This window comes from Schistocerca gregaria, chromosome 3 (genome assembly GCF_023897955.1).
Source record: "Schistocerca gregaria isolate iqSchGreg1 chromosome 3, iqSchGreg1.2, whole genome shotgun sequence".
In the NCBI taxonomy this organism is placed as follows: domain Eukaryota; kingdom Metazoa; phylum Arthropoda; class Insecta; order Orthoptera; family Acrididae; genus Schistocerca; species Schistocerca gregaria.
Genome location: NC_064922.1, coordinates 572,384,538 through 572,410,021, shown reverse-complemented (window position 1 = coordinate 572,410,021; position 25,484 = coordinate 572,384,538). Strand labels below are relative to the sequence as shown.

At 42.9% G+C, this 25,484-nt stretch overlaps 1 protein-coding gene across 1 annotated transcript in view; it reads right to left on the bottom strand.

Annotated features, from left to right (window-relative positions):
• LOC126355974 (uncharacterized) overlaps nt 1–25,484 on the bottom strand; it is a 626,068-nt gene that overhangs the window by 315,707 nt on the left and 284,877 nt on the right. The window contains exons 10-11 of the mRNA XM_050006583.1: nt 13,522–13,719; nt 10,806–10,898 (exon numbers count right to left, since the gene is read on the bottom strand). Of these exons, the coding sequence (XP_049862540.1) occupies nt 10,806–10,898; nt 13,522–13,719 (291 nt within the window). The remainder of the gene's footprint in view (nt 1–10,805; nt 10,899–13,521; nt 13,720–25,484) is intronic.

Below are 25,484 nucleotides of genomic sequence, written 5' to 3'. Positions count from 1 at the left end.
CAGATAGTTTACCGCTTGTGTGCCAGGTGTGCTTGCCATTAGGTGATGGGGATAGCGCTCGCAGGCTTGAAGCGAAGAGACATGGAACGTCTCAAAGCATTCGGTGTTCAGACGGGAAAATGAAATTAATGGAACTCGCCTGGTAGATTGTTCAGTGGTAGCCTTGAGGTACTGTGGCCAACTCCACGTGTAATGATATTTATCTGCTCTGCTAGTGAACTTACATTCTATTACTGCAGTGCGGTCTGCATAGCGAAAAGCGTGTTGACCTGCTAGCTTAGAGTTTGTATTTAAGTTCGTCGCACTGTGTAGAAGTAAGTATAATATTCAACCGTGTTAGTTCTGCTTTGTCATCATGTTCTTCTGTACCAGTATCAGCCTAAAGATAGATGCGGCACTTTAGAAGCTAGTCTTCTGTTTCGATTTCACCATAGCTTCTAGAAGGGCAGAAAACCAATAGCCTACTGCTGTGGACGAGAGGTTGTAGGCGCTTCGTTCAGGAACCGCGCTGCTGCTACGTTGGCAGGTTCGAATCCTGCCTCGGGCATGGACGTGTGTGACGTCCTTAGGTAAGTTGGGTTTATGTAGTTCTATGTCTAGGTGACTGATGACCTCATATTGTCGATGACCTCATATTGCCGATGACCTCATATTGCCGATGACCTCATATTGCCGATGACCTCATATTGCCGATGGCCTCATATTGCCGATGGCCATTTGAACCGTTTGGGAATCTTTTGGCCCCCGGATTATGGTCCTAGTGCCCATGATTTCGAACGTTAAGTGTCTTTCTCCTGTTTTGATAATTACTTGATGAAATGCCTTTTAACTGTGTCAGTTATTGTTAGCTTATATATATAATGTTTTTTAAATCCTTTGGTTATTAAAGAGGGGGATTGTTCAATTATAAACTGCTAAAGCACTAACTTGTCAACATTTCGACAGACTTGCTGCAGTCTTCTTCGTACCGATTCACTGCTGGGTTCTGGTGAAAGTCTTCCCTTATAGACTGTCCATTCCGTTTATCTTTCGGCTACCAACGTTACATATGTTGCACATCACTGCACAATTTGAAGACAGGGTGTTGCTGAGGGTGTGTCGTACGGTGGTCTATTTACTGGTGACTGATTGGAAGACAACTGTAGTAGGTAATTGGTAGGATGTAGCGTATCGACTGGCTCTAGGCTGTGCCACTCTGCTGATTGGTAGGCAGTCTCTCCTTGGTGGATGTAAGTCAGTACCATATCTGCAGCTTGTGCACACAGGGAAGCGTTTTCCATTAGTGAAGTGTTAAGGCCGAGCAGTATTTCTCTCGTGGCTGCTGTTTATATCGTCAAATCCGGTAAAAGCGTGCTGCTGTTTGAGGAACGCGCATGGTCCGCCGGGCTGGAATGGACATCGAGGCGGTATGTAACTGTTAGCCATCTTCCCTATTCATATTCGGGGGTTTAATTTTTCAGTAATATCTATTGCCTTACGTTTCTGGATCCACGACTGCCGAGTAAGCGCATGAGGTTCTTGAAAGCTGACAGAATCGCCTTATTCCTGGTGGTGTTCTGCTACAACTGAATTGTTTTTCTGGTTCAAATGGCTCTGAGCACTATGGGACTTAACATCTATGGTCATCAGTCCCCTAGAACTTAGAACTACTTAAACCTAACTAACCTAAGGACAGCACACAACACCCAACTTAACTAACCTAAGGACAGCACACAACACCCAGCCATCACGAAGCAGAGAAAATCCCTGACCCCGCCGGGAATCGACCCCGGTAACCCGGGCGTGGGAAGCGAGAACTCTACCGCACAACCACGAGATGAGGGAAATTGTCTTTCTGTCCCAGTCGTACGTAACGTCTATGCTCCGACGTATCAGTGCTAATAGTTATAACAGTTCTCCCGGTTTCACCAAGGTAGACTTCACCGCATTCACATCGAAGTTAGTAGATGTCTACAGTGAGGAGAGCATTCATGGCATTCTTAGTGGGGCTCAACAGATCACGGATGTTGAAGCCATTTTGAAATACGGGTTTGATTCTTCCGCGACGCACACCTTCCCTACACGGTTCGCTGAAGCTCTCACATAGGGTATTTAAGCAACAGGAAGAGTCTGTTCCTTACCTCTATCTTGTCTTCACTGTACCTCCTTTCTCGTATCTGTGACGGCCGCGGTGGTCTAGCGGTTCTAGGCGCTCAGTCAGGAACCGCGCTACTGCTACGGTCACAGATTCGAATCCTGCCTCGGGCATGGATGTGTGTGGTGTCCTTAGGTTAGTTAGGTTTAAGTAGTTCTAAGTTCTAGGGGACTGATGACCACAGATGTTAAGTCCCATAGTGCTCAGAGCTATTTTTCGTATCTGTCTTTGTACCCATTTTCACGGAATGTTGTATTAAGCTTGTTTAGTCCAGCCTGTATGTGGTTGGCGTCGGTAATCCGCTGAGGTCAAGCTATCAGCATACATAGCAATTCATTCTTTTACGCTGGATGGTGGTGCGAATCAGCGTGCAGCTATCTGTTAGTTTGCCGCTTGATGGTCTGTAGACCTCCACATCCAGAAAAGGAATGACTCCGTGGTACTCCATTTCCAGTGTGTACCGTACCTTCTTACGTAAGCAAAATGGTTCTAATAGCCCTGAACACTATGGGACTTAACTGCTGCGGTCATCAGTCGCCTAGAACTTAGAACTACTTAAATCTAACTAACCTAAGGACATCACACACATCCATGCCCAAGGCAGGATTCGAACCTGCGACCGTAGCGGTCGCGTGGTCCAGACTGTAGCGCCCAGAACCGCTCGGCCACTCCGGCCGGCTCTTACGTAAGCAGTTGAAGCGTTCATGAAATGTGCATAGTTCTACTTCTCCATGCTGTCATATGACGAATGTGTCGCCCACGTACCTCAGCCAGCAGCGTGGGCGCAATAGCGCGGAATTTAGCTCGGTTTGTTCGAAAGCTTCCATGACTACGTCAGCTGATGTAAGTGAGAGGGGAAGCCCATAGCCTTTCCGTCTGTCTGCTCATAAAAGTTTCCTTACCAACTAAAAATCTTGATGACACGCACAACTGCACCAGGTTGCAGATGCCTGGCGCTATTTGCTTCTTTGTGATACTAATGGTTTCCGCTATAAGTGCTTTGATAAACAAAGATTTTATCTCAACGTTGGCCATGAGATATGTAGCTACCAATTGCTGCTCCATTACGTACTGGATGAAATGGGCAGAATCTTTAACACAAGACTCCGTATGGGCAACCAGGCAGCGTAATTTTTGGGCCATGTATTTTACCAGATGATATGTGCGTGACTTGATCCCATTGACAACTGGTCTAAATGATAGCCTTTCTTCTGGACATTAGGTACTCAATATGTTCTTCGTGACACTGCAGCTTTCGACTTGAGTCCCCTAGCGGCATTTAAATCGATTCTATAACTCTTAAGCAGGGCTTGAGTCCCAGTATCTTCGCAGTAGGGCCTCGTATCTGTTCTTTTTATACGGGGTCATTCAGCAACTCGCTCATTTTGGCTTCATTTGATGTTGTGCCTAGTATTACTTTGACATTGCCTTCGTCCACCTGTGAAATTACAATGACTTCGTTATTCCTGAGTTTACTTCAGGCGACACTTTCTTCAAATGAGATATTCTGCTGCGAAGACTTCGTATGCAGCAGAATTCTTTTCCTTGGCGAATCCTTTTGCTTCTACTTGATACATTTTCCAGGGCGACATTTCAATGACCTGTATAATGTCCTCTGCCGATAGGCGATGGGGCGGCACAGAAAAGCTGAAAACCTTACACAGCACATTTGTAGCTGCCTTGCTAATGGTATGTGTTGACGACCACAGCAGAGTGCGAGACGTGTCCGTTTCTCCAGTGCGGCTCTTTACTGTTGCACTCGACATGTTGGCTTGCTTGTACGGTATTTTGTTGCCTTTCTCCCAGTCAGTCTCCCCTAACTTCGATGTCAGTGACAGATGGTTCTCGAATAGCAACCTGTCGTAGGGAAAACGAACCAAAGACTGCAGGTTATTGACAAAACACTTAGAAAATTCAACAGGTCTACTAAAGAGACTGCCTACATTAAATTAGTCCCCCTTCTTCAGAAGAACTGCTACGCAGTGTGGGTTCGGCGCCAGGTAGGTTTGACGGACTACATAGAAAAAATTCACTGAAGGTTAGCTTCTTTTGTATTATCGCGACATAAGAGAGACAGTGCCACAGATACGACAAGCAAAGTGAGGTCTCCATCATATAAACTGATGCGGTTTTCGTTGGGGCAGTCCGCAGCTCGTGGTCGTGCGGTAGCGTTCTCGCTTCCCGCGCCCCGGTTCTTGGGTTCGATTTCCGGCGAGGTCAGGGATTTTCTCTACCTCGTGATGACTGGGTGTTGTGTGATGTCCTTAGGTAAGTTAGGTTTAAGTAGTTCTAAGTTCTAGGGGACTGATGACCATAGATGTTAAGTCTAATACTGCTCAGTGCCATTTGAACGATTTCGTTGGGGCAGGATCTCTCCATGCAATTTCAGTCATCAACTACCTCCACCGAATGTGTATATTAAAGCCATGACCAAATAAATTAGCTTCTCACAGTGATCTTAACAATCGCACCACTACAAACTAAAGGTCTGATTTCTTATATAGTACGTGATATCTTGGAATTAAGTAAATGCCATACAGTATGAAGATTTCTAGGCTCGGAGAAACTAAGATAAATGTGTCATCTCCTTGAAGGACTTGTATTCACATAACCTTATAAGCATATTTTGTCGACCTCTGCTGTCACTTGTGCATGGGAACACAGACTTGAGGTTTCGTAAAATTTTCTACAGATTCATGTAAGACGTTTTCTTCCTTGTTGCACAGCGTACTGGACTAGACTGACTATATACTTACAGAGCTCCACTCAAGGAGGTGTCACAGTGGTTGTGGCACAGTATTCGCGATTGTGATCAGCAAGGTTTCATTCCCCTACCAGCTTTTCTAATTTTCCAAAACCGATTAACGTATGAGTGGGAATGGCTCCATCGTAAAGGACACTTGCGATAACAACCAGTCTTCTCCCGCGACTAATTATGAGACCTGCTCAGGTTTCCTCGCCTGTAGGAGGCATTGTCAAATGCGTCCTCATTCACTCATTCCCTCTTCATTCGTTTTCATTCTGGATAATCGTGTTTACTTACATAATGTTCGCCTGCTTATACGTCACTCATTCTGAAGTCAAAAAGTACAACAACAACAACAACAAGAAACATGCTTGTATTTTTCTACTTCATAATGGATGTACACATGTTTTATATAAGTTGATATACAAACATCTTTTCCCAATTCTACGGGACTAATCTTTGGTGCATTTTCTCTCCGTGTGTTGAATCTCATCGTTACCAACAAATCGCTGAATGCCCAGGGTTTTAATTGGAAATGGAAATGTCTACCAGTCATCAGTCTTTTGTTTCCAGGTTTACACTCTACGGTGGATTCGTCGATGATCCAAAATACTAAAAAAATATTAAGTGCCTTTCATGGTGTGTTGAGGAGCTTTTGGCAGTGGTGGCTGTCCTTAGCGTTTGTGTTGAATAGCTCTGCATTATATTTGCGGCTAAGCAGAGATTGTCCTTCGAGGAAGGAGGGAAGAAAAGACGACTAGGTTTAGGTGTCCTATCGGTAATTAAATTAGTAGTACTGGAGACCAGACTCAGATTAGACAAACTTGGTGTAAAATCCAGTTGATTGCGTTCCTTATCTTCTGAAAGATTTTTCAATAAGTTTGTAAGCATATTTATTTCGTTGGGAAAGGGGGCGGTGGGTCCTTGCCCTACATACGACGAGATCATTGAATTATTTTTTAGTTGCCACTCACCCACGGAGGAGGTCAATATTTGCATTTATTAAACATGTATATAAATCGTTCAAAACCAGAAACTTCACATAAATTATGAACTAGCGGAAAAGTGCTCCTATCCTATCACGCGAAGGTCAGTATGCGCCTGCATAAAAGACTCTGATTGAAAAGTGGGGTATCACCGTCCTCATCCTACCTCCCTCAACACCTTTAAAAATTTTGCTAAAAATGCGATCACATTCGCGCTCTTTTTCTAACATGCGTCTCACCTCTCATCCCTGAAAGCTCCTCTACCTGTAACTCGCTCATATCCATTATTCGCTGATGCCAGTAGCGGATGCACGTGGGGGGCGCCCCCCTCCCCGGGCCACCCACATTGCCATCCGCGCCGCCCGTGCCAGTCAGCCCGCAAGCTATTCGCTCGTTTCTGTCGTCAGCCGGCTCGACTGAATCGAGTTATGGAGAAGTTGTACTTTCCTATGTAGCACGTGCGTCTACAACGTCATACTTTATACGTTTCTGTCTGGCACATGGATAGCTAACACATACCTAGGAGGAAAGTAGCGGCCGTTCTGGTGAATTCGATACCTTACTCTGTCTGGCATTTGTTCGAGAAAAGTCACAATATTCTACTGTTTTGTGATTAAAAAGAGACTAATGCGAGAGTTTCTTCAATACAAGACAACGAGCATAAATGCCCTTAATGATCGTGATTCTGTTATGCAAGCGTTGTCTGTCTGTCCTTCTACCTGCATCTATTGCTACGGTAGAAAGAAGTTTTTCACAGTTGCGCCGTACGAAGACATGGCTGATGTCGACAATGGAAGAGAATCGACTTTATCGCTAACTCTGTAGAACACTCACCTTGACATTGACTGTCCTATTGTCGATGTAATTAACCAATCTGACAGGAAGAAGAGGCGCATAGAATTCGTCATTTAAGGAAGATAACTACAATTGTAACATTTTTATATCCTAAGACGGCATTGTCTTGTGTATGTGTATAATCAGATTAAATAAAACTTTCTAAACTTTGCATGTAAATTGATTATATTTTATTACGGTAAATGTAAAAGTAGCTTAAGATATCTTTAGGGCCCCATGTTTGAGGTTTTTCTGTATACACCACTGATTCATACCCATCCTTTTCCACTTTACCATTTCCTCATTCATTCCGCCCAACTCCTTTGGGCTCTCTTTGTCCCTTTTTAACTTTCACTGTCTCCTCTCTCACAGCTACAGTCTTCTTCGCGCTGTCCTACAACTAGTACCTCCATTGATTGTCACCGTCTCCCTCTGCCCTCCGTTAATCCGTCTATTTTACTGATTCCTTCCCAATGCCTCTGTATCCTTTTTGCCTGAGCATAAAAAAGCGCGTATGTTTCCGCATGTAAATTTTTATGAAAAGTAGAATGAGGCAGCTGGTACCACATTCCAGTCCCTCTATTAAATATGACGAATTGCCATTTTTAGCTCCGATGAAAATATTTTTTTGATAATTCCGTTCTTTGCCCTGTTACAGCATGGCATTTCATTCATATGAACTAAACTTCAGTAAAATTTTTTTAGTTAAGTACAATTGAAATAATCCATAGCTAATTTTATATGTCAGAGCGGATTTTACGTGCAGTAAAATTTTACAAGAGCTTCAGTACTCCAACAAAAATGGTTCAAATGGCTCTGAGCACTATGGAACTTAACATCTATGGTCATCAGTCAACTAGAACTTACAACTACTTAAATCTAACTAACCTAAGAACATCACACAACACCCAGACATCACGAGGCAGAGAAAGGTACTTCAACAACATGGTGGTAACAGAAACCTTCTGATTATAGAGAAGATGCTTAACAGCTGCGTCACTTTGTAAACTATGCTTTCGCCTCGCACTAGATTTTACGTGCGTATTTAACTTGAACAGATGGGGTAACTTTCAAGCTTTGTATCTCGGGAACGGATAAATATACCCAGTAAATGTTCACGGTTGTCCGAGATGTGGATATTAGGATCATCTCGTACTAATTACAGCCACTTGATGTAAGTAGACGTGTCGAAATCAACTGCTAGATTTTGATATCCAACAACCACGTTTCTGGGGTGTTTCACGACAGCAGATAAAGTTTTGAAAACCACAAGATGGCTCCCCTAGATAAATGCCTAGAGAATACACCATTACAATTTGAACAATTATCTGCAGTTAATAACACTCCTGGAAATTGAAATAAGAACACCGTGAATTCATTGTCCCAGGAAGGGGAAACTTTATTGACACATTCCTGGGGTCAGATACATCACATGATCACACTGACAGAACCACAGGCACATAGACACAGGCAACAGAGCATGCACAATGTCGGCACTAGTACAGTGATATCCACCTTTCGCAGCAATGCAGGCTGCTATTCTCCCATGGAGACGATCGTAGAGATGCTGGATGTAATCCTGTGGAACGTCTTGCCATGTCATTTCCACTTGGCACCTCAGTTGGACCAGCGTTCGTGCTGAACGTGCAGACCGCGTGAGACGACGCTTCATCCAGTCCCAAACATGCTCAATGGGGGACAGATCCGGAGATCTTGCTGGCCAGGGTAGTTGACTTACAGCTTCCAGAGCACGTTGGGTGGCACGGGATACATGCGGACGTGCACTGTCCTGTTGGAACAGCAAGTTCCCTTGCCGGTCTAGGAATGGTAGAACGATGGGTTCGATGACGGTTTGGATGTACCGTGCACTATTCAGTGTCCCCTCGACGATCACCAGAGGTGTACGGCCAGTGTAGGAGATCGCTCCCCACACCATGATGCCGGGTGTTGGCCCTGTGTGCCTCGGTCGTATGCAGTCCTGATTGTGGCGCTCACCTGCACGGCGCCAAACACGCATACGACCATCATTGGCACCAAGGCAGAAGCGACTCTCATCGCTGAAGACGACACGTCTCCATTCGTCCCTCCATTCACGCCTTTCGCGACACCACTGGAGGCGGGCTGCACGGTAATGAGGCGTGGGCGGAAGACGGCCTAACGGCGTGCGGGACCGTAGCCCAGCTTCATGGAGACGGTTGCGAATGGTCCTCGCCGATACCCCAGGAGCAACAGTATCCCTAATTTGCTGGTAAGTGGCGGTGCGGTCCCCTACGGCACTGCGTAGGATCCTACGGTCTTGGCGTGCATCCGTGCGTCGCTGCGGTCCGGTCACAGGTCGACGGGCACGTGCACCTTCCACCGACCACTGGCAACAACATCGATGTACTGTGGAGACCTCACGCCCCACGTGTTGAGCAATTCGGCGGTACGTCCACCCGGCCTCTCGCATGCCCACTATACGCCATCGCTCAAAGTCCGTCAACTGCACATACGGTTCACGTCCACGCTGTCGCGGCATGCTACCAGTGTTAAAGACTGTGATGGAGCTCCGTATGCCACGGCAAACTGGCTGACACTGACGGCGGCGGTGCACAAATGCTGCGCAGCTAGCGCCATTCGACGGCCAACACCGCGGTTCCTGGTGTGTCCGCTGTGCCGTGCGTGTGATCATTGCTTGTACGGCCCTCTCGCAGTGTCCGGAGCAAGTATGGTGGGTCTGACACACCGGTGTCAATGTGTTCTTTTTTCCATTTCCAGGAGTGTATTTCGGTAACTACGGCTGTATGCGAAAAACCTATGAAGACCGCTTTTTTCGTTTGTTTTTTTCCACGAACCCCAGCTTAAATAACTAACGCCTCAACAAGCCCCTTAATACGCAACGTAGACCACATCCAATGTAAAATGAACCAACCGATTTGCTCCATTTGCCTAAGCTGGAGGAAATGTGTGATATTCAAACTTTGATCCTGCACTGTAGGATTGTTGCAGTAAGACATTCCTTCTGTTTAGTATACTAGTGGTCCCTAATCCAAGGGATATCAAAAACACTTGACCCATTCCGTGTTATGAGCGCCGGAAAAATCCCGTTGAAACTGCACACTACCTCATGCAAAACGGTATCAAACTCTAAGATCAAGCGATCTTCATCTCTATCTACGTCTTACGCCGCATGGCGGAGGATAACCCGCATTACTACGTCATTTCTTTTCCTTTTCTACTCGCAAACAGAACGAGGCAAAAACGATTGTCTGAATTCTTTCGTATGAACCATAATTTCTTGTATCTTATCTTCATGGTCCTTAGGCGCTGTGTATGTTGGAGGCAATAGAATCCTTCTGCTGTCAGCTTCCAGTACCAGTTCTCTCAATTTTCTCAATATTGTTCTGGCCTGAGTGGCCGTGTGGTTCTAGGCACTGCAGTCTGGAGCCGGGTGAACGCTACGGTCGCAGGTTCGAATCCGGCCTCGGGCATGGATGTGTGTGATGTCCTTAGGTTAGTTAGGTTTAATTAGTTCTAAGTTCTAGGCGACTGATGACCTTAGCAGTTACGTCACATAGTGCTCAGAGCCATTTCAACCTTTTTTTTTTTTTCTCTTCAGGTATTCTCATTTGAGATCTAGAAGCATCCCAGTAATACTTACGTGTAGTTCGAATCTACCGGTAATAAATCTAGTGGCCAGCCTCTGAATTGATTCGATGTCTTCCTTTAATACGACTTGGTGCGGATCCCAAACATTCAAGTAGTACTCAGGAATAGGTCGCTTTAACGTCCTATATGCGCTCTCCTTTACAATGGAACTACACTTTCCTATAATTCTTCCTATAAAACGAAGTCGACCCTTCGCCCTTCCTACCACAATCCTCACGTCGTCGTTCCATCGCATGACACTTTACAACGTTACGCCAAAATATTTATAAGACGTGATTGTGTGAAGCAGAACAGGTGTGGAAAAAGCGAAAAATCGTTTCAGATGACCTATTATCAAGTAATAGACTTTTACTTTACAGCTGGTAGCTTTCGCTAAGATTCTTCATGTATTAGATGATAGAATACCATTTCTGTTCTAGCATGAGACAACTACTACTGAATTTATAACTCATATTACCTGCGTGTCTCCTGACTCAGCAGCGAGATGCAGGTAACTCCATCCATCGTGAAGGGATTTGCGCAATGCTGCTTCTGCCAGACAGCTCACCACCTGCAACAAAGCGAGTTAATTAATTTTAGGCAGTACGTACGGAGATTCGATTGTGAGACATTCGGTTAAAGGCGTAATCTTTCCCACGAACTGTGTTATTTAACCAAAGGTCGACGTGAGGTGAATACTTTATGCTAATTTAGGTATCTTTGCACACTCCTGCAGAATAGAACTTTACTTTTGCTCTAAATTTAATCTCCAAAGTACTTGCTATTTGTGTATTTGTACTGTAACTACACATACTGAGTGTGAAAGTTAGTCTTCCTCCAGAATATAACTATTTCTATATTAGATATATTTTCTGTCAATGTTGTCAATATCATCAGTTTATTTTAATATTACAAAGTCATGTTTCCTTCGACTTGTTTAGTACCGTGCTCCATCTACTGTGTAATCTGCTTAGTGTATTTTAGCCTTGCTCCATTAGTACGAACATTTCCCGTCTACAGATCTTCCAGCCCCAGGCCAACCAACCTTTGGTGCCGTAGCAGCTATTTCACTAACCAGTCACACCTTCTGGCAGAGCAACAGGTCTCTTATTCGTATTCTTACCTCCAGCTCACTAACAAGGGTTTCTTCATCAATTCATGTTTTCTTCCATTAACTTCTATGCTCAGAAACTATACTTCCAGGAATTTGCACTTTAAGCAACTTGTTTCTCTCATTTACAACATTTTGCAACTCTAGAGTTCTTCTGTTAAGAAGTCATTCTTCGCTTATGGCAGTCTAAGCCCTGCATGGCTCGCCGTCCCACTATTTGATATTTTGCACCCTGTTTTAACGTATTTCCACCTCGGCACGTTCATTTAAATTACTGGCGTTACTGAGTTGCTGTTTTGCCTGACCGTCATCGGCGCTAGTAGTGCGTATCGATATATCCTCTTGGATAGGATCTTTGCTCGGCTGCTATGACTTCATCTGTCGTAGAGTGAGTCGGAACGTACGAGAAGGAGAGTTCACGGCGGCTGTTCTGGTCGTGATTTGGGCCCTGCCAGGGAGTTGTAACGCGTCTGGATTGCAGCCCGGGACAGCCAGTTGCTGGCTTGCAGCAGCAGTGAACCCTGCAAGGTTTTCCTGTGAGCAACAACGAGTGAAGTGTTCCGGATAGCTGCGGTCAGGTGTACTTCATTACATTACTTTATCCATAGTTAAGTTTACCTGCGGAATTTTCTGCTTTGTGGCCGTTAGTGTTCTGGTTACCCGCCCTGGCCGCTTACGTAATTTTTTGGCAGTGTCTTTTCCTGAGTATTGTTCCCTTAATCATTCTTTGTAATTTATTTTAAAAGGTTTTTGGGGGCTTTACTGTATTTTATATTTTCAACTGGGCAAGGTTAATCGAGAGCCTTCAGCCCTGGAAGCATGTTCTCAGAGTTTCCTTCAAGTCCAAACGTTATTACCTTCTGATCTTGAAAGATTATTGTAATTTCTTCTGAAAGAGTGTACAAGTTACTGTGAGCCTTCCACCGTTGCTGTTGCAAAAGGAAATTTGTAAACTTAATGTATTGTTTTACCGATTGTTGCATATACATATTTCCTTAATTTTCAGAATTTAACTTTGCGGCCTTCAACAATCTTATTGCGTTTGTTTATCTCTTTCTGTGCTCCTTGCGAGCAATCAGCTCGTTTAGCATCTTAAAACAATGTGTCCTTCTGCTTTCAGCAATCAGCGTAGTTCTAGGCGACAGATGACCTCAGATGCCGGAGATGCAGCGTTGGCCAGGCGTGAAACTGGTGCAGAGGTGCTGACTGGTTTACTGTATAAGTTGCACAGGCCGCACAGCGGCAAGCTGTCCGTTCTGAGTACTGTGTGACGCTTGTTCAGCAGTTACATTTGCCTTGAGCACTGCTTTCTATGTTTCATCCCCGGTGGTCAGCATGCAAGAGGTTTATGACACGCTGACGACGTGGGATTGGGATGACCACTGGGCATTCATTGTTGTCTGTTGTCAGCATTATTTCTCCCTGTTCTTTGGGATCCTACTTCTGAGACAGCTGTATGTGAAGAGCCATGGAAGAGGGTGGGATGGGAGGCATTCTGGCAAACACTTTCGAATTTGTCTCGTAACTTGCTTGTAAGAGGGTCCCCAGATATGTCCTTTCCACTTACAAATCCTGTGTCGGTGACAGTACAGCTAACGCCCGCCGGTGGGAATAAAGTCTTATCGCGGAAACCTTCAGTTATATCTCGTTCTGCTGCTGTAGCTAAATCCTGCGGCTGACAAGATATTAATAGTGGCAACAAACATGTCATGTTGAACGCGAATATCATCAAAGATATGTTTAAGTTACACACAATCCTTGTGTGGCTAGATGGACAGGAGAGGAAATGCATGTAATGATGCAGATACAGGACACTAATGGATAAGTAGTTACTCAAATAAATTAAATCCAAGGTAGTTTACCTGTTACGAACCTGATTTATTAAGGGCACTCTGTCTCATTTCTGGTACGAGAACGTCGATCACTCGACCTAGCTATCGTCGAAAAGCTATCAGATGTTCACCTAACGTTAAACGTCACAGTAGTTCGAAAACGTGTGTATGTCCTATCTCAAATTGAACTCTAGAAACAAAACCTGTGGAGTATATATATCAATACTCTATTTTTAGTGTCTGTCCCTCACCTTTTCGTGTTTGGCCATGCAAGCTAGAGCGAGAGCAGTATGTCCGTGACAGTCCTCCAGTCGCGCTTCGGCCCCAAGTCCAAGCAGCAGCTCCACAGCCTCTTCGTGGCCGTTCTTGGCGGCAAGATGGAGAGGCGTGCAGCCTTCGACATCCGCTGTAAAGATGTCCCCGCCGGTTGACGCCAGCACTCTCAGAATCTGAAACACAATGAATGTCATAGTAAACGTGACACGAATAATCGTCTGACGCAATATCACTTCACTTTCCTTTACGAGAATAGATTGGTAAACACGAAACTGAGCTATAGGAAAAACATGTCCTGGTGTTCATCCCTTCCGATCCAGTTCGACAGTGTGGTGCTCATGTTATTGGGTTGAATGTATCTAAAAATTTTATACAACCATACACCATCAAGACATTTAGATCACTGGATGTATAATCCCCTCTGGCAAAGATTTTACCATTCAATTATAAATAATAGTGACAGTGATTGATAATGAAGTATTGAAAATAAATTACCGAAAAAACGTCGACGTCTGAATTTGAAAAACTAATCATTCCACTTGGTGAAAATCACCAATATTAAATAACTGGTCCTCACAGTTGCTTGCTGCCAAACATCTACACACTGATTCATTGAGTGCACATAGTTATGATTTTAGCGTCCCAAAGAAGAGAATCCATACTGATTTGACTTGAACAGACGCAGTACACAGGGAGTAAAGGCTGCAAAATTTCAAGGCAACAGGCCACAAGATATAGTCCCTCCCACCTCCTTCCTCCGAACCCCTAGCTAACAGGACAGCACCAACAGCAAAGGACGAGACAGGTGAAATAGATGCTACAGGGCTCAATAAGTATTTCCTACAGTATATCAGAAGCAAAACATCTGAGTCCTCTGTGAAAAATAGAATACCCTCGACTTCTAAATATGAAGAGAAAGGTTAAACATTTATAATTCATATTTGAAGAGTCACATGGTTACCACATTAGTAAACTTTGACTGTAATATTGGATCCACTATGTCTTCCATATCGACTTCCATTTCTTCCTCAATCACGTCTTTAGACAAGTACTCCCCTTCTGATAGGCGTCCACAGAACTCCTTCCACCTATCTGCTCTCTCTTTGCGCTTAACAGTGGAATTTACATTCACTCTCAATTTCGGCGTCCTTGCTATTAATTTAGCTGGATGTTTTAATTTTTTGTACGCTGAACCTGTCCTTCCCGCCACCATTTCTTTTTCAGTTTCCTCAGATTTTTCCTGCAGCTACTTTCCTTCTCTGCAATTTCTATTTATTTCATCCTTGAGTGATTTATATATCTGTACTCCTGAATTTCAATGATCATTTTTGTATTTCCTTTGTTCGTCCCCCAATTTATTATGTTACCAAATATTTCTATGCAGTTACCTTCTTTGTGCCCGTACTTGGCTTTCCAACCTCTCTAGTTGCCGATTTTAGAGATGTCTATTACTCTTTGACTGAACTTCTCACTGTCCTATTCATCACCGCAATACCTAAGGCCGAAGAGAACTACAAACACATCTAATCATTTCTCAGCAGTTCAGTATCCTAGTTCCTTATACATTGATTCTTCACGACAAGTCTCTTAAATTTCAGCCTACACTTCATCTTTAGTAACTTCTGATCTGAGACTACCTACTCCTGGATATGCCTTACAATTTAATATCTCATTTCTGAATCTGTCTCACCATGATGTTATTCGGCTGCAATCTTCCAATATCACAAGGCCATCTCTAAGTACCATGTTTGAACAAAGTATTCGCTATTACGAGTGGAGTTTACTGCAGAATTCTACTATTATCTCTTCTCCCTCATTTCCACTACCAAGCCCACACTCTCCCATAACTTGTTTTTGTATTCCTTCCCCTCCTACCGTTCGAATACCCCATGATTATTAGATTGTCACCCGACCCAGTGCCCTTCCATACCACCTCTGATGTTGAATTACTGAAGAAGGCACGGTGGTCGGTCCACTACTGCGTGGTCTTCTAGGCCTGGTCGAACGATTCCTTTCCTTTTACCTCTTCATGTAGCATGCTTGTGACATCGTCCTATATACCCAAGTTGTCGCTGTTGGAATTGGTTTCCTTTAATTTACATCTATGGTCCCAAACTGCTTGATAACAGATTACCGGATTCGGTTTTTAATGACCATCATCAGATCTGTTTCATAAAAGCGAAGTCCTAATGTACTGCAGCCATAGTGACATCGTCAAATGTTAAATGCCACTATGGCTGCAGTACATTAGGACTTTGTTTTTATGAAACAGATCTGATGATGGCCATTACAGACCGAAATCGGTAATCGGTTGTCAAACTGTTTGTGACCATAGACGTAAATTAAGGGAAACATATTACATATACGAGTCACAGTTTTTTCTAGACGATTTCGCAGCTTGTGAAGCTGATAGAATTGGTTTGCTGTCAGTTCTAATGGAAACAACCCTATGATAGAGCTTTGCAGTAACTCTCTCGCACTACTACTTTCCTGTCCATAACGTATCCTACTCGTGTTACGCCATTTTCCTGCTTCTGTTCATATTACCCAGCATTCGGATAACCAGAAATCTTTGTCCTCCTTCTATTTCACTTCACTTCACTGTCAATGACAATATCTAAACTGAAATTTTGCATTTGCCTTTTCAGGCTTTTTAGCTTGCTTACCACATCCAGACATCTGACATTCCATGCTCAAACTCTTAGTATGTTTCCCTTTATTTTAGTTATTCAAATTTTTATCTCATTATTGCTTCGACACTTTTAGTTTCCTCATAGACGTCCAAATGGGTAACTAATCTACAATTTTCTGTCAATGGAGAGATCATCATGATAATTTTTCGATTACAAATCACATGTCCAATGGATACACGTTATCATTACTGCAGTGGTTTCCATTTCCTCCTGAATCCTTATGCCTTTGATTATTGCTGATTCTTCCACTTTTTAGGGGCATTTTCAGAAAGGTAAGTGGTTGCCCTCAAACTCTCTCCACTCTACTGCTCTCTGTGACAATGCGGCCTTTGGTAGGAGGATGACTACTAAGCTGGGAGTCTTTAGCTACCATTACGGCGAATTTTATTCAGAATTTAATAGTGGCTGAGTTAGAATGCAGGGCTCAGAAAGATTTCATTGCATTTCCAAGACCCTATCCCAAGGCCACAGGTCTTATTTGAGTATTTAACACTGTCTAACGAAGTAATGATATACGTTCTAAAATTGCATTTACATGCTTATTAAAATATTTTGGGCTATCACGTCGTGGTCAAATGCGTTTGTGGGAGAAACCTAACGTTTTGTCCCCAGTCTGACGAGGACATGCAGCTTGTATGACTGATTTTTCACACTATGTTTCGCTACTGAAGGAAAATATTTTTATCTGGGTGCTCCCGCCCAGAGGCATAATGCTTCATGCTTTAAAACATCGAGCACCTTTGCCTGCTTCTGTACTCTGCTATTGCTATTAACACATGCTGAAAGTCTCGTACTCACCTTCTTCTGCACAGGAATCTAGATATTTCATACCTTCCAAGTTCAGATTAAAATTACTGGCGTGTTTAGTAATGTCTGCCCTCTCTATGCAAAGCTTACTATAGTATAGGCTCGTTGCAGCCAGGACCTGAGTCTTATATAGCACGACCCGCAGCAGCTGATGTGTCAGTATTTGTCCTTCAAACGCTACCCACATTTTCTTCTGTTTGATTTTCGACCTTAGTTTTCGTAGCAAATAGCCCCACAGCTCTACAGCTACAGGGGATCCTATAAATTCTCGCTTTTTGCAGAGATTTCCGACCATCGTTGGCCGATTAAAGGTTGTAGTGGCCACAACACAGTGAGATAACAGGATAAAGTTTAGAACTTCTTATACTGACACCAATATTACCATCACAGACGGTACTAGTAATCCAATGGCAGAAAATCGAAAGCAGAGTCCAGCTAAAGGTGCGGCAAGTTTGTGCGCAGAGTAGTAGTAACGGTGCAACAGACGAAGCTAAATGCAGCGTCCCAATCAACCAACCGCAGGTTGTATAGGCGGCGATCGTGCTTTGTGTGCATAGGCGCACGTAACCTATGTAGCAGACTGACGACAGGGGAGCTGGTGCTGCTCCATGGATTCGTGGGCGAGCCTCGATGACGTAGCACGCTCTGGCGGAGGCAGAAACAGTGCTGTCTGTGTGGCTTCCTCCCCTGGAGAAACCGCTGCTGCAGACTGAGAGGCCTACGCAGTAACGTGCATGCGTTAACGCTGAGTTGGGTTTGTATGCTACGACGATATTTCGATTTGTCAAGGACTTCAATATGCGCATAGCGTCTCTACTAAACAGTTGAGAAATGTTGTATTTCGCGAATGGTTGTGCATCACTATGATCTGTATGTGGCTGTTTCAATACTCTTTTCATTCCAACGAACAAACACACTTTCTCCGGAAGGACATTAATGAAATACCCCAAAAGTAGGCCGCGGTGGCCGAGTGGTTTTAGGGGCTTCACTCCGAATCCACGCGGCTGCTACGGTCGCAGGTACGAATCCTGCCTCGAGTATGGGTATGTCTGACGTCCTTAGGTTAGTTAGGTATACGTAGTTCTAGGTCTAGGGGACTGATGACCTCAGATGTTAAGTTCCATAGTGCTTAGAGCCATTTGAACCAGACAAATATCCCAAAGTCCATTTCACAGATGTGTCCGACTACATCGGCTAACATTTTTATAACAACACACTGTTGTCGTAGATGGGATTTGAATCCTGGTGTTAGAACAGCCCCTGCTGATTCTATTCCTGACATTGATTAGGGTACAGTACAAAACGCCAAAACAGAATTTCAGGTTAAACCTCTCCACGATTATTTCATAGTATCAAAATGACTGAAAATCAATAGTTTTTACAACAAAAGTTCGAGAATCGTTAATGAAAAAGTTAATTACACATTATTTAACGGTTTTTCCTTCGTTGATATAATACACAAAGTGTGCAAGTCACGTTAAGCACATCAGGTGACTGATAAATATTCCAAAAGTCTGTTTTTAGGTAAGCTGAAATTTACGAATCTTGCTAATTCATTACTGGTTTAATTAAAATACAGATATATCTCCTACCATTTCTATGGGAATGTAATAATGCAATCACGAGATAAAATTATACGTTTTTCAGAAATTATGTTAATTCACAACACCAAGTTTTCTAACTAATTATAACTTCCTGTTAACTGTAGGTAAATGATCTGAATAATGTTAATGATGTTGATTCGGTATATAAGTGAACCATACCGTCTAATTTCCTAACAGAAACAAAGAAAAACAGTACATCCTAACCTCTGTCCATTAACTAAACAAACACTGTTTGTTTCCCTGTTTGACAAATATTATTCTTAATGATTCTGCTCAACCTAGGTTTCGTGTCATAAGCCCATTCTCAGATACATTACTGATTCCCAAAGATGATAATACACAATCATGATAAGGAAAATATAGTAATCTCAACTTCTGAAAATATCGATCTATGGCCTAATGCAAAATTACTTCAATGACCTTTTTTTAACAAATTACACACGATATTACTCAGTTCAGCAATTACACTAACATGGCAGGACTAAAGTTATGCATCAGCCAAGAACGTTTCATCTACTGATGGACAGAGTCATAAAGTTTTGCTTCTATCCTTTACTTGAGATTTTTCTAACAGAGGTGAATAATTGAATTGGGTTTGCTCGTTTATTAATAGGTTTGGGGATATCTGTATTTTAATTTATAAAATTTCTAATTGGTTTAATTCAGCCCTCTTTTCCTCTGAGCGTTAGGTTGTATATCTATTATGTATTTGTGGTTATTGTTCAGGCAGTGTTCCGCAAAGGCTGAATCATGCTTCTTCAATCTCCAGCTTCTATGATGTTGTTTAAGCCTGGTGCAGATTGACCTCACTGTCTGCCCAATGTAACAAGATTGACACTCATGCCATGTGATTTTATAAATCCAGTTTTTTTGTGGTGGCTGGTTGTTCGTCTTTTGAACCGATCAAGGAGCTACATATTGTCCGAAGGACATAGAAAATACAGAGAAACCTTTTCCCTTCAAAACGTTACTTATCCTATTTGATTTTTTCCCTATAAAAGGTAATCTGCACAATTTTCTTTCCAGTTTGTCTGTGTTTTTCATTGGGGACAGTAGGGACCTGGTGTGCTTCTTCATATTTTTATTTAGAATTTTATCAGTGGTGTTGGGGTTAAATTCATTATTTGTGACTGTTGTTTTTATAGTTCTAAGTTCCTGATCAAAATTCTCCTCGGGACATAGGGATGGAAAGGAGACGGTGGATCATGTGGTGGAATGGGGCATGTCTGTAGGCTGCAGGATGTTGGGAGGAAGCCGGGTTGAATGTGGCAGTGAAGGAGTGTTTTCAATAAATTTTAAATTTGTGTTTGTATTGTAGTGTATTGTACTGTAATGAACTGGAGACATAGAAACTACGGAGAAGCTTCGTCCTCGACATAGCCTCAGTGATACACAATCTCACAACAGGATACAGCAGTCCACTCACCCCACCGCCGCCCCACACCGAACCCAGGGTTATAGTGTCGTATGATCCCCAGTGGATCCTCCTGGGAACGTCTCACACCAGACGAGTGTAACCCCAATGTTAGCGCGGTGGAGTAATAATGGTGTACGCGTACGTGGAGAAAGTGCCTGCACAGCAACGGCTGACAAAGGGTAACTGAGGCGGAATAAGGGGAACCATCCCGCATTGGCCGAGGCTGATGGGAAACCGCATTAAAAACCATCCACAGACTGGCCGGCACATCGGACCTCGACACTAATCCACCGGGAGGATTCGTGCCGGGGACCAGCACGCCTTCCAGCTCAGAAAGCAGTGCGTTAGACCGCACGGCTAACTCGGCGGGCAAATTTATGGTCACTCTTTCCTTAGTTTAATGTCCAGGAAATTTGTGTTGCCCCCCCCCCCAATCTCGAGCTGACGTTTATGGGACGGCCAGTGTGGCTGTGCAGTTCTTGGCACTTCAGTCTGGAACCGCATGACCAGTGACCACTATGGTCGCAGGTTCGAATCTTGCTTCGGGCATGGATGTGTGGTGTGTGATGTCCTTACGTTAGTTAGGTTTAAGTAGTTCTACATTCTAGGGGACTGATGACCACAGATGTTAATTCCCATAGTGCTCAGAGCCATTTGAACCATTTTTTGACCTTTGTTAGTGTGCCGCTTGCCCCCCGGGGGGCAGCATAAATATCTCGTTTCTTAATCTCATTACCTCAGCGTCGTCTAATTTAATTCGGCGACATTTCATTTATCTTGTTTTCGGTCTGTAGATACTCATCTTGTACCCTCTTTTCAACTGTCCATTCCGTTCAATTGCTCTTACAAGTCATTTGCTATCTCTAACAGAATTTCTGAGTCATCGGAAAACCTGGTAGTTTCTATCTCTTACCTAGCGATGTGGCGCAGTGATTAGCATACTGGACTCGATTCGGAAGGACGACGGTTGAACCCCGCGTCCGGTCATCCAGATTTAGGTTTAGCGTGATTTCCCTAAATCGCTCCAGAGATGTGGTTCCTTCGAAACAACACGGCCAATTTCCTTCCAATCCTTGATACCATTTTAGCTTGCGCTCTGTGTCTAATGACCTCGACGTCGACAGGACGTCAAACCCAATCATCCTTCCTTTCGTTTCCGTTTATTATACCTGGACATTAATTTCCACTGTAAAGCCTTTTTTTTTTTTTTTTTTGCTTCTTTTACTGCTTGCTCAAGGTACAGATTAAATAACATCTGGGATAGGCTACAAACTTGTCTCGCTCCCTTCTCAACCACTGCTTGCCCCTCATCCCTTCGACCGTTATTACTGCCATCTTGTTTCTGTAGAAATTGTTAATAGCCTTTCGATCCCTGTATTTTAGCCTTGGCGCTCTCAGAATTTTAAGGTATTCCACTCAACATTGTCGAAACATTTCTCTAAATCTACAAATGTATGTTTTTTTTTCCCTTATCTATCTTGTAAGTTATAGGGCCAGTATTGCCTCGTGTGTTCCTTCTTTTTTTTGGAATCCAAACTGATCTTCCCCCGGGGTCAGCTTCCACGAGTGTTTCCATTCTTCTGTAACGAATTCGTGTTAGTATTTTGCTACCATGACTTATTAAACTTGTAAGTAGGCTGTTTAGGTTTTTGTATTGGTAACGCCACGTAGCGCTCTGAAAATCACTGGCTGTGCTGTGTGCAGTCTGTGGCTGGTTTGCATTGTTGTTGGCCATTGTAGTGTTGGGCAGCTGGATGTTAACAGCTCGTAGTGTTGCGCAGTTGGAGGTGAGCCGCCAGCAGTGGTGGACGTGGGGAGGGAAATGACGGAGTTTTGAAATTTGTAAGACTGGATGTCATGAACTGCTATATATATTATCTCTTCTGAACACTATTGAGGTAAATACATTGTTTGTTCTCTATCAAAATCTTTCATTTGCTAACTATACCTATCAGTAGCTAGTGCCTTCAGTAGTTTGAATCGTTTATTTAGCTGACGGTAGTGGCGCTCGCCGTATTGCGGTAGTTCGAGTAACGAAGATTTTTGTGAGGTAAGTGATTTGCGAAAAGTATAGGTTAATGTTAGTCAGGGCCATTCTTTTGTAGAGATTATTGAATGTCAAATTGCGTTGCGCTAAAAAATATTGTGTGTCAGTTTAAGCACAGTCTTGTATAATTTATCTAATGAGACCTTTCAAACTGATAGTTCGTTAATGTTGTGGTAAAACAAATTAGCCAACACTTGTATTATAGCATTTTAGGGTAGAAAAAGCTATTAAAGGACAGGTCATGCTCTGTTGTTGAGTTTTTACATAAGGTTCTCCCACAATATTCATAGCGCTAACGACTTTATTGTAACACTGAGTGAGTAATATATTTAATAAAATGTTTTTCGTGAAATTGAAGGATACTTTGAGGTACTGTCTTTCGATGCCAGTAAAAGATAACATAAAATGCACTGCAATGAATCGGTCTGTGTGGTAAATATCTCTCAACAACCACCATGGACGTAATGCGTACAATTTGGTGCGCGTCATATATTCACAGTCCCTCGTAAGTCAGGCAACACGTTTTGAAAATGCCTGCGTCAAACAGAAACTGTGGAACGCTCGCAGGCTTACGAGTAAAGCTATAACCGCCAGCTACTACTAAGACTTATTCGGTTTCTAGTCCACGTAGATGCAATTGGTCAAAGACTAAGACAGTCGAGTGTGCTTAATGAGACATGCGTAACGAGGACCTCAAAGCGCATCAGATGACGTCTTGGCAGATCGCTGTGTCACACAGAAGCAGCGGCTGAACACAGCAGCACTGATTTCTCCTACAGTCAAACGTGAAGTAGGACCCGTCATACGGTGTTGGAGGACACAGAGCCTAGCGCTGATCGATATTCGCCATCAGCTCACTCCATGTCTTCTTTCATTCAAAGACTAGACTCGGACCCCATCAGATGGTTAATTATTAGGGCAGACACTCGCATCGGAGACCGCAGAAGGAAGAATCGATGACGAGCACAATGAGCGCGAGCGATCTACGTTTTACAGTTATTGATCTCAGCAGCCGAGTCTGAAAAAATCCAAATCACACAATGCAGGCTTCCACAGCCGAAATTTTTTACTCTTGAGTTTTCAGTTTTATGGGCATTAAACTGTGCTGTAAGGCACTCTTCTCTGCTTGATATTTCGTCCCGTAATGCTCGACACACCCACAGAGACTATAACGACGAAGTTAATTAATTCTCAAACTTCAAGCTCTGCAGGGTGACAGTATCGAATTTTTTATCGGTAACCACTCAACCTTAGGGTTGTAAGAGCATCAAAACTGCTGCGAAATACTGCATAGGTGCGCCGATTTCTGCTACTGAAATTGTGCAGTCGAAGATCTGGTGCAGTTACCATTGTTTAGAGCTAAGGCCAACAACCCCCCCGATTACAGTCCTGTTCTCGTCTATTAATGGTATTTTTGTGTTTCTGAATTTCTATGACCCCGGTGTCCATCCTAGTATAGTAATGATAGGACTTTGATAAAACTATGTTACGCAGTAGAGAGACAGAGAGACATAAAGTTTAAAAAAGAACTCTAGCCGAATAGATGAAGAACTGAAGTTCACTAGTTATAGATTTCAGTGCCACGCAAAACAAACAAAGCTATCCGTTGTGTTGTACAAGCTCCACAGCATGATTCGACACCACTTTGTGAACGTTGGTAGCGGGAGCATGGCGATCCGACCGCTGCGCCGTTACGCATCGACAGTTTGGCATTATCGGCTTGGAAGCTGGTTTAAGTTTGGAAGTTGCGTTCGATAATTGTGTGCCAGGTAGTTGCGAGCAGAGCGCTAAATCAAGAAAATATGAGCAACATCGATGCTCATGTATTGCACCTCAAAGATAACGACAAGTTCTTGGTGAGGAAGTTCAAAGGTAATGTAATTTGCGCACTTTATGCCGGCAAGTAAGAAAAAGGTATTTACTCTCGATTCAGGGTATAATTCCATGAAAATCCAAGTGCAAGGAGGCTACAGTGGTACGGAGATCCATGTGCACGGTGTGGTAGTCTGAACGAGCGTTTTTCCCTTTGACCTCCTGCCCAGGAACGAAACAATGATAGCTGACCGCTGCTTGATTCTAAGATTTATAAGGTCTTAAACGCTCACGTACGATAATACCACACGATGGGTCCCACCACTGCGTGCCATTCTCTCAGTATTCACATGTGTCCATGTGAATTCCGATGCTCAGCAGCATCCTCATTTCTGTGACTTCTTTTCCTAATAACAAAGAACAGCGCATTTTGACAATTAGTTTACTAATATTTGAGATTATTACTACTATTATTGGTATTTATTCATTTGGCATTTACAAGTCAAATATTAAAAGAAAGATATTACAACTAGAATAAGACATTTTCAGCATATTGCATCCATCCATGTGCCTGAAAGAGATGAAATATTTCACCTTTCTTTGTGTGTATGTACCGACTGATCACTTTCCTGGGATTGTTTGCAACGATGGCTGAAGCAGAATTATTGCAGGTAAGTCAGTCTTTCAAAGGCTAACTTGTTCTCCATACTTTTTCTAGTGCTTCTGTCACTTCAGTGCCATCTCTTATCCTCAATCCAGCAAGCCATCTGTATTAAAAGTTTATATCTAACGTGTGTGTGTTTGTACTATGATTACATTTACTTTTTCTTCAATTATTGGAAACGTTTAGCATACTATTCTCATCATTTTCTATGCTAATGTGTAGCCTGCATGTTATCCTTCTGCCAGCAAATAGCTTTTTGAACTTACCAACGACAATGTGTATCATTTCTTATTCACTGATTTTATTGCCATTAAGTTTCATGATTATGCACGTACCATGAATTACCCTTTTCTGAAGTTAACTGCATGAATGTAGCTGAGGGTTTATGTGGACGCACATTCTGGTGTAACGGGACTCAGTATGCGCAAATATCTTGATAAAATACACACCACTCGACTAAGTGTCGCAGTGTCATTTGTTAGCCACTTCTTGGCAACGAAAAATTTGTTACCCAGGTAGAGGATATTATTTTATGCAGTCACATCACCAGTTATATCAACAAACTATTGACTATTTTTTTCATTTTTATAATCAATTAAATATTTAGGTCATTCTTAATACACGGAACAATTACCATATCACAGTGTAAAATTTGTAGATTAAATGTGAACGAACATATTACACTCAATTCATTATCCTTATTGAACCGTATTTTCCTTTTGATCTGAATTATTCTCATGATGACTTATACTCAAAATGGCAAGAAGATGACATTCGTGCCCATTCTTTTAAGAGTAAAATTTAAGAATTCTTTGAAGAAAATTGGACACAAATTTGAGATTGAAATACATATGCAATAAGTGTCATTTATAAAATTAGAGAACACTCCAAACA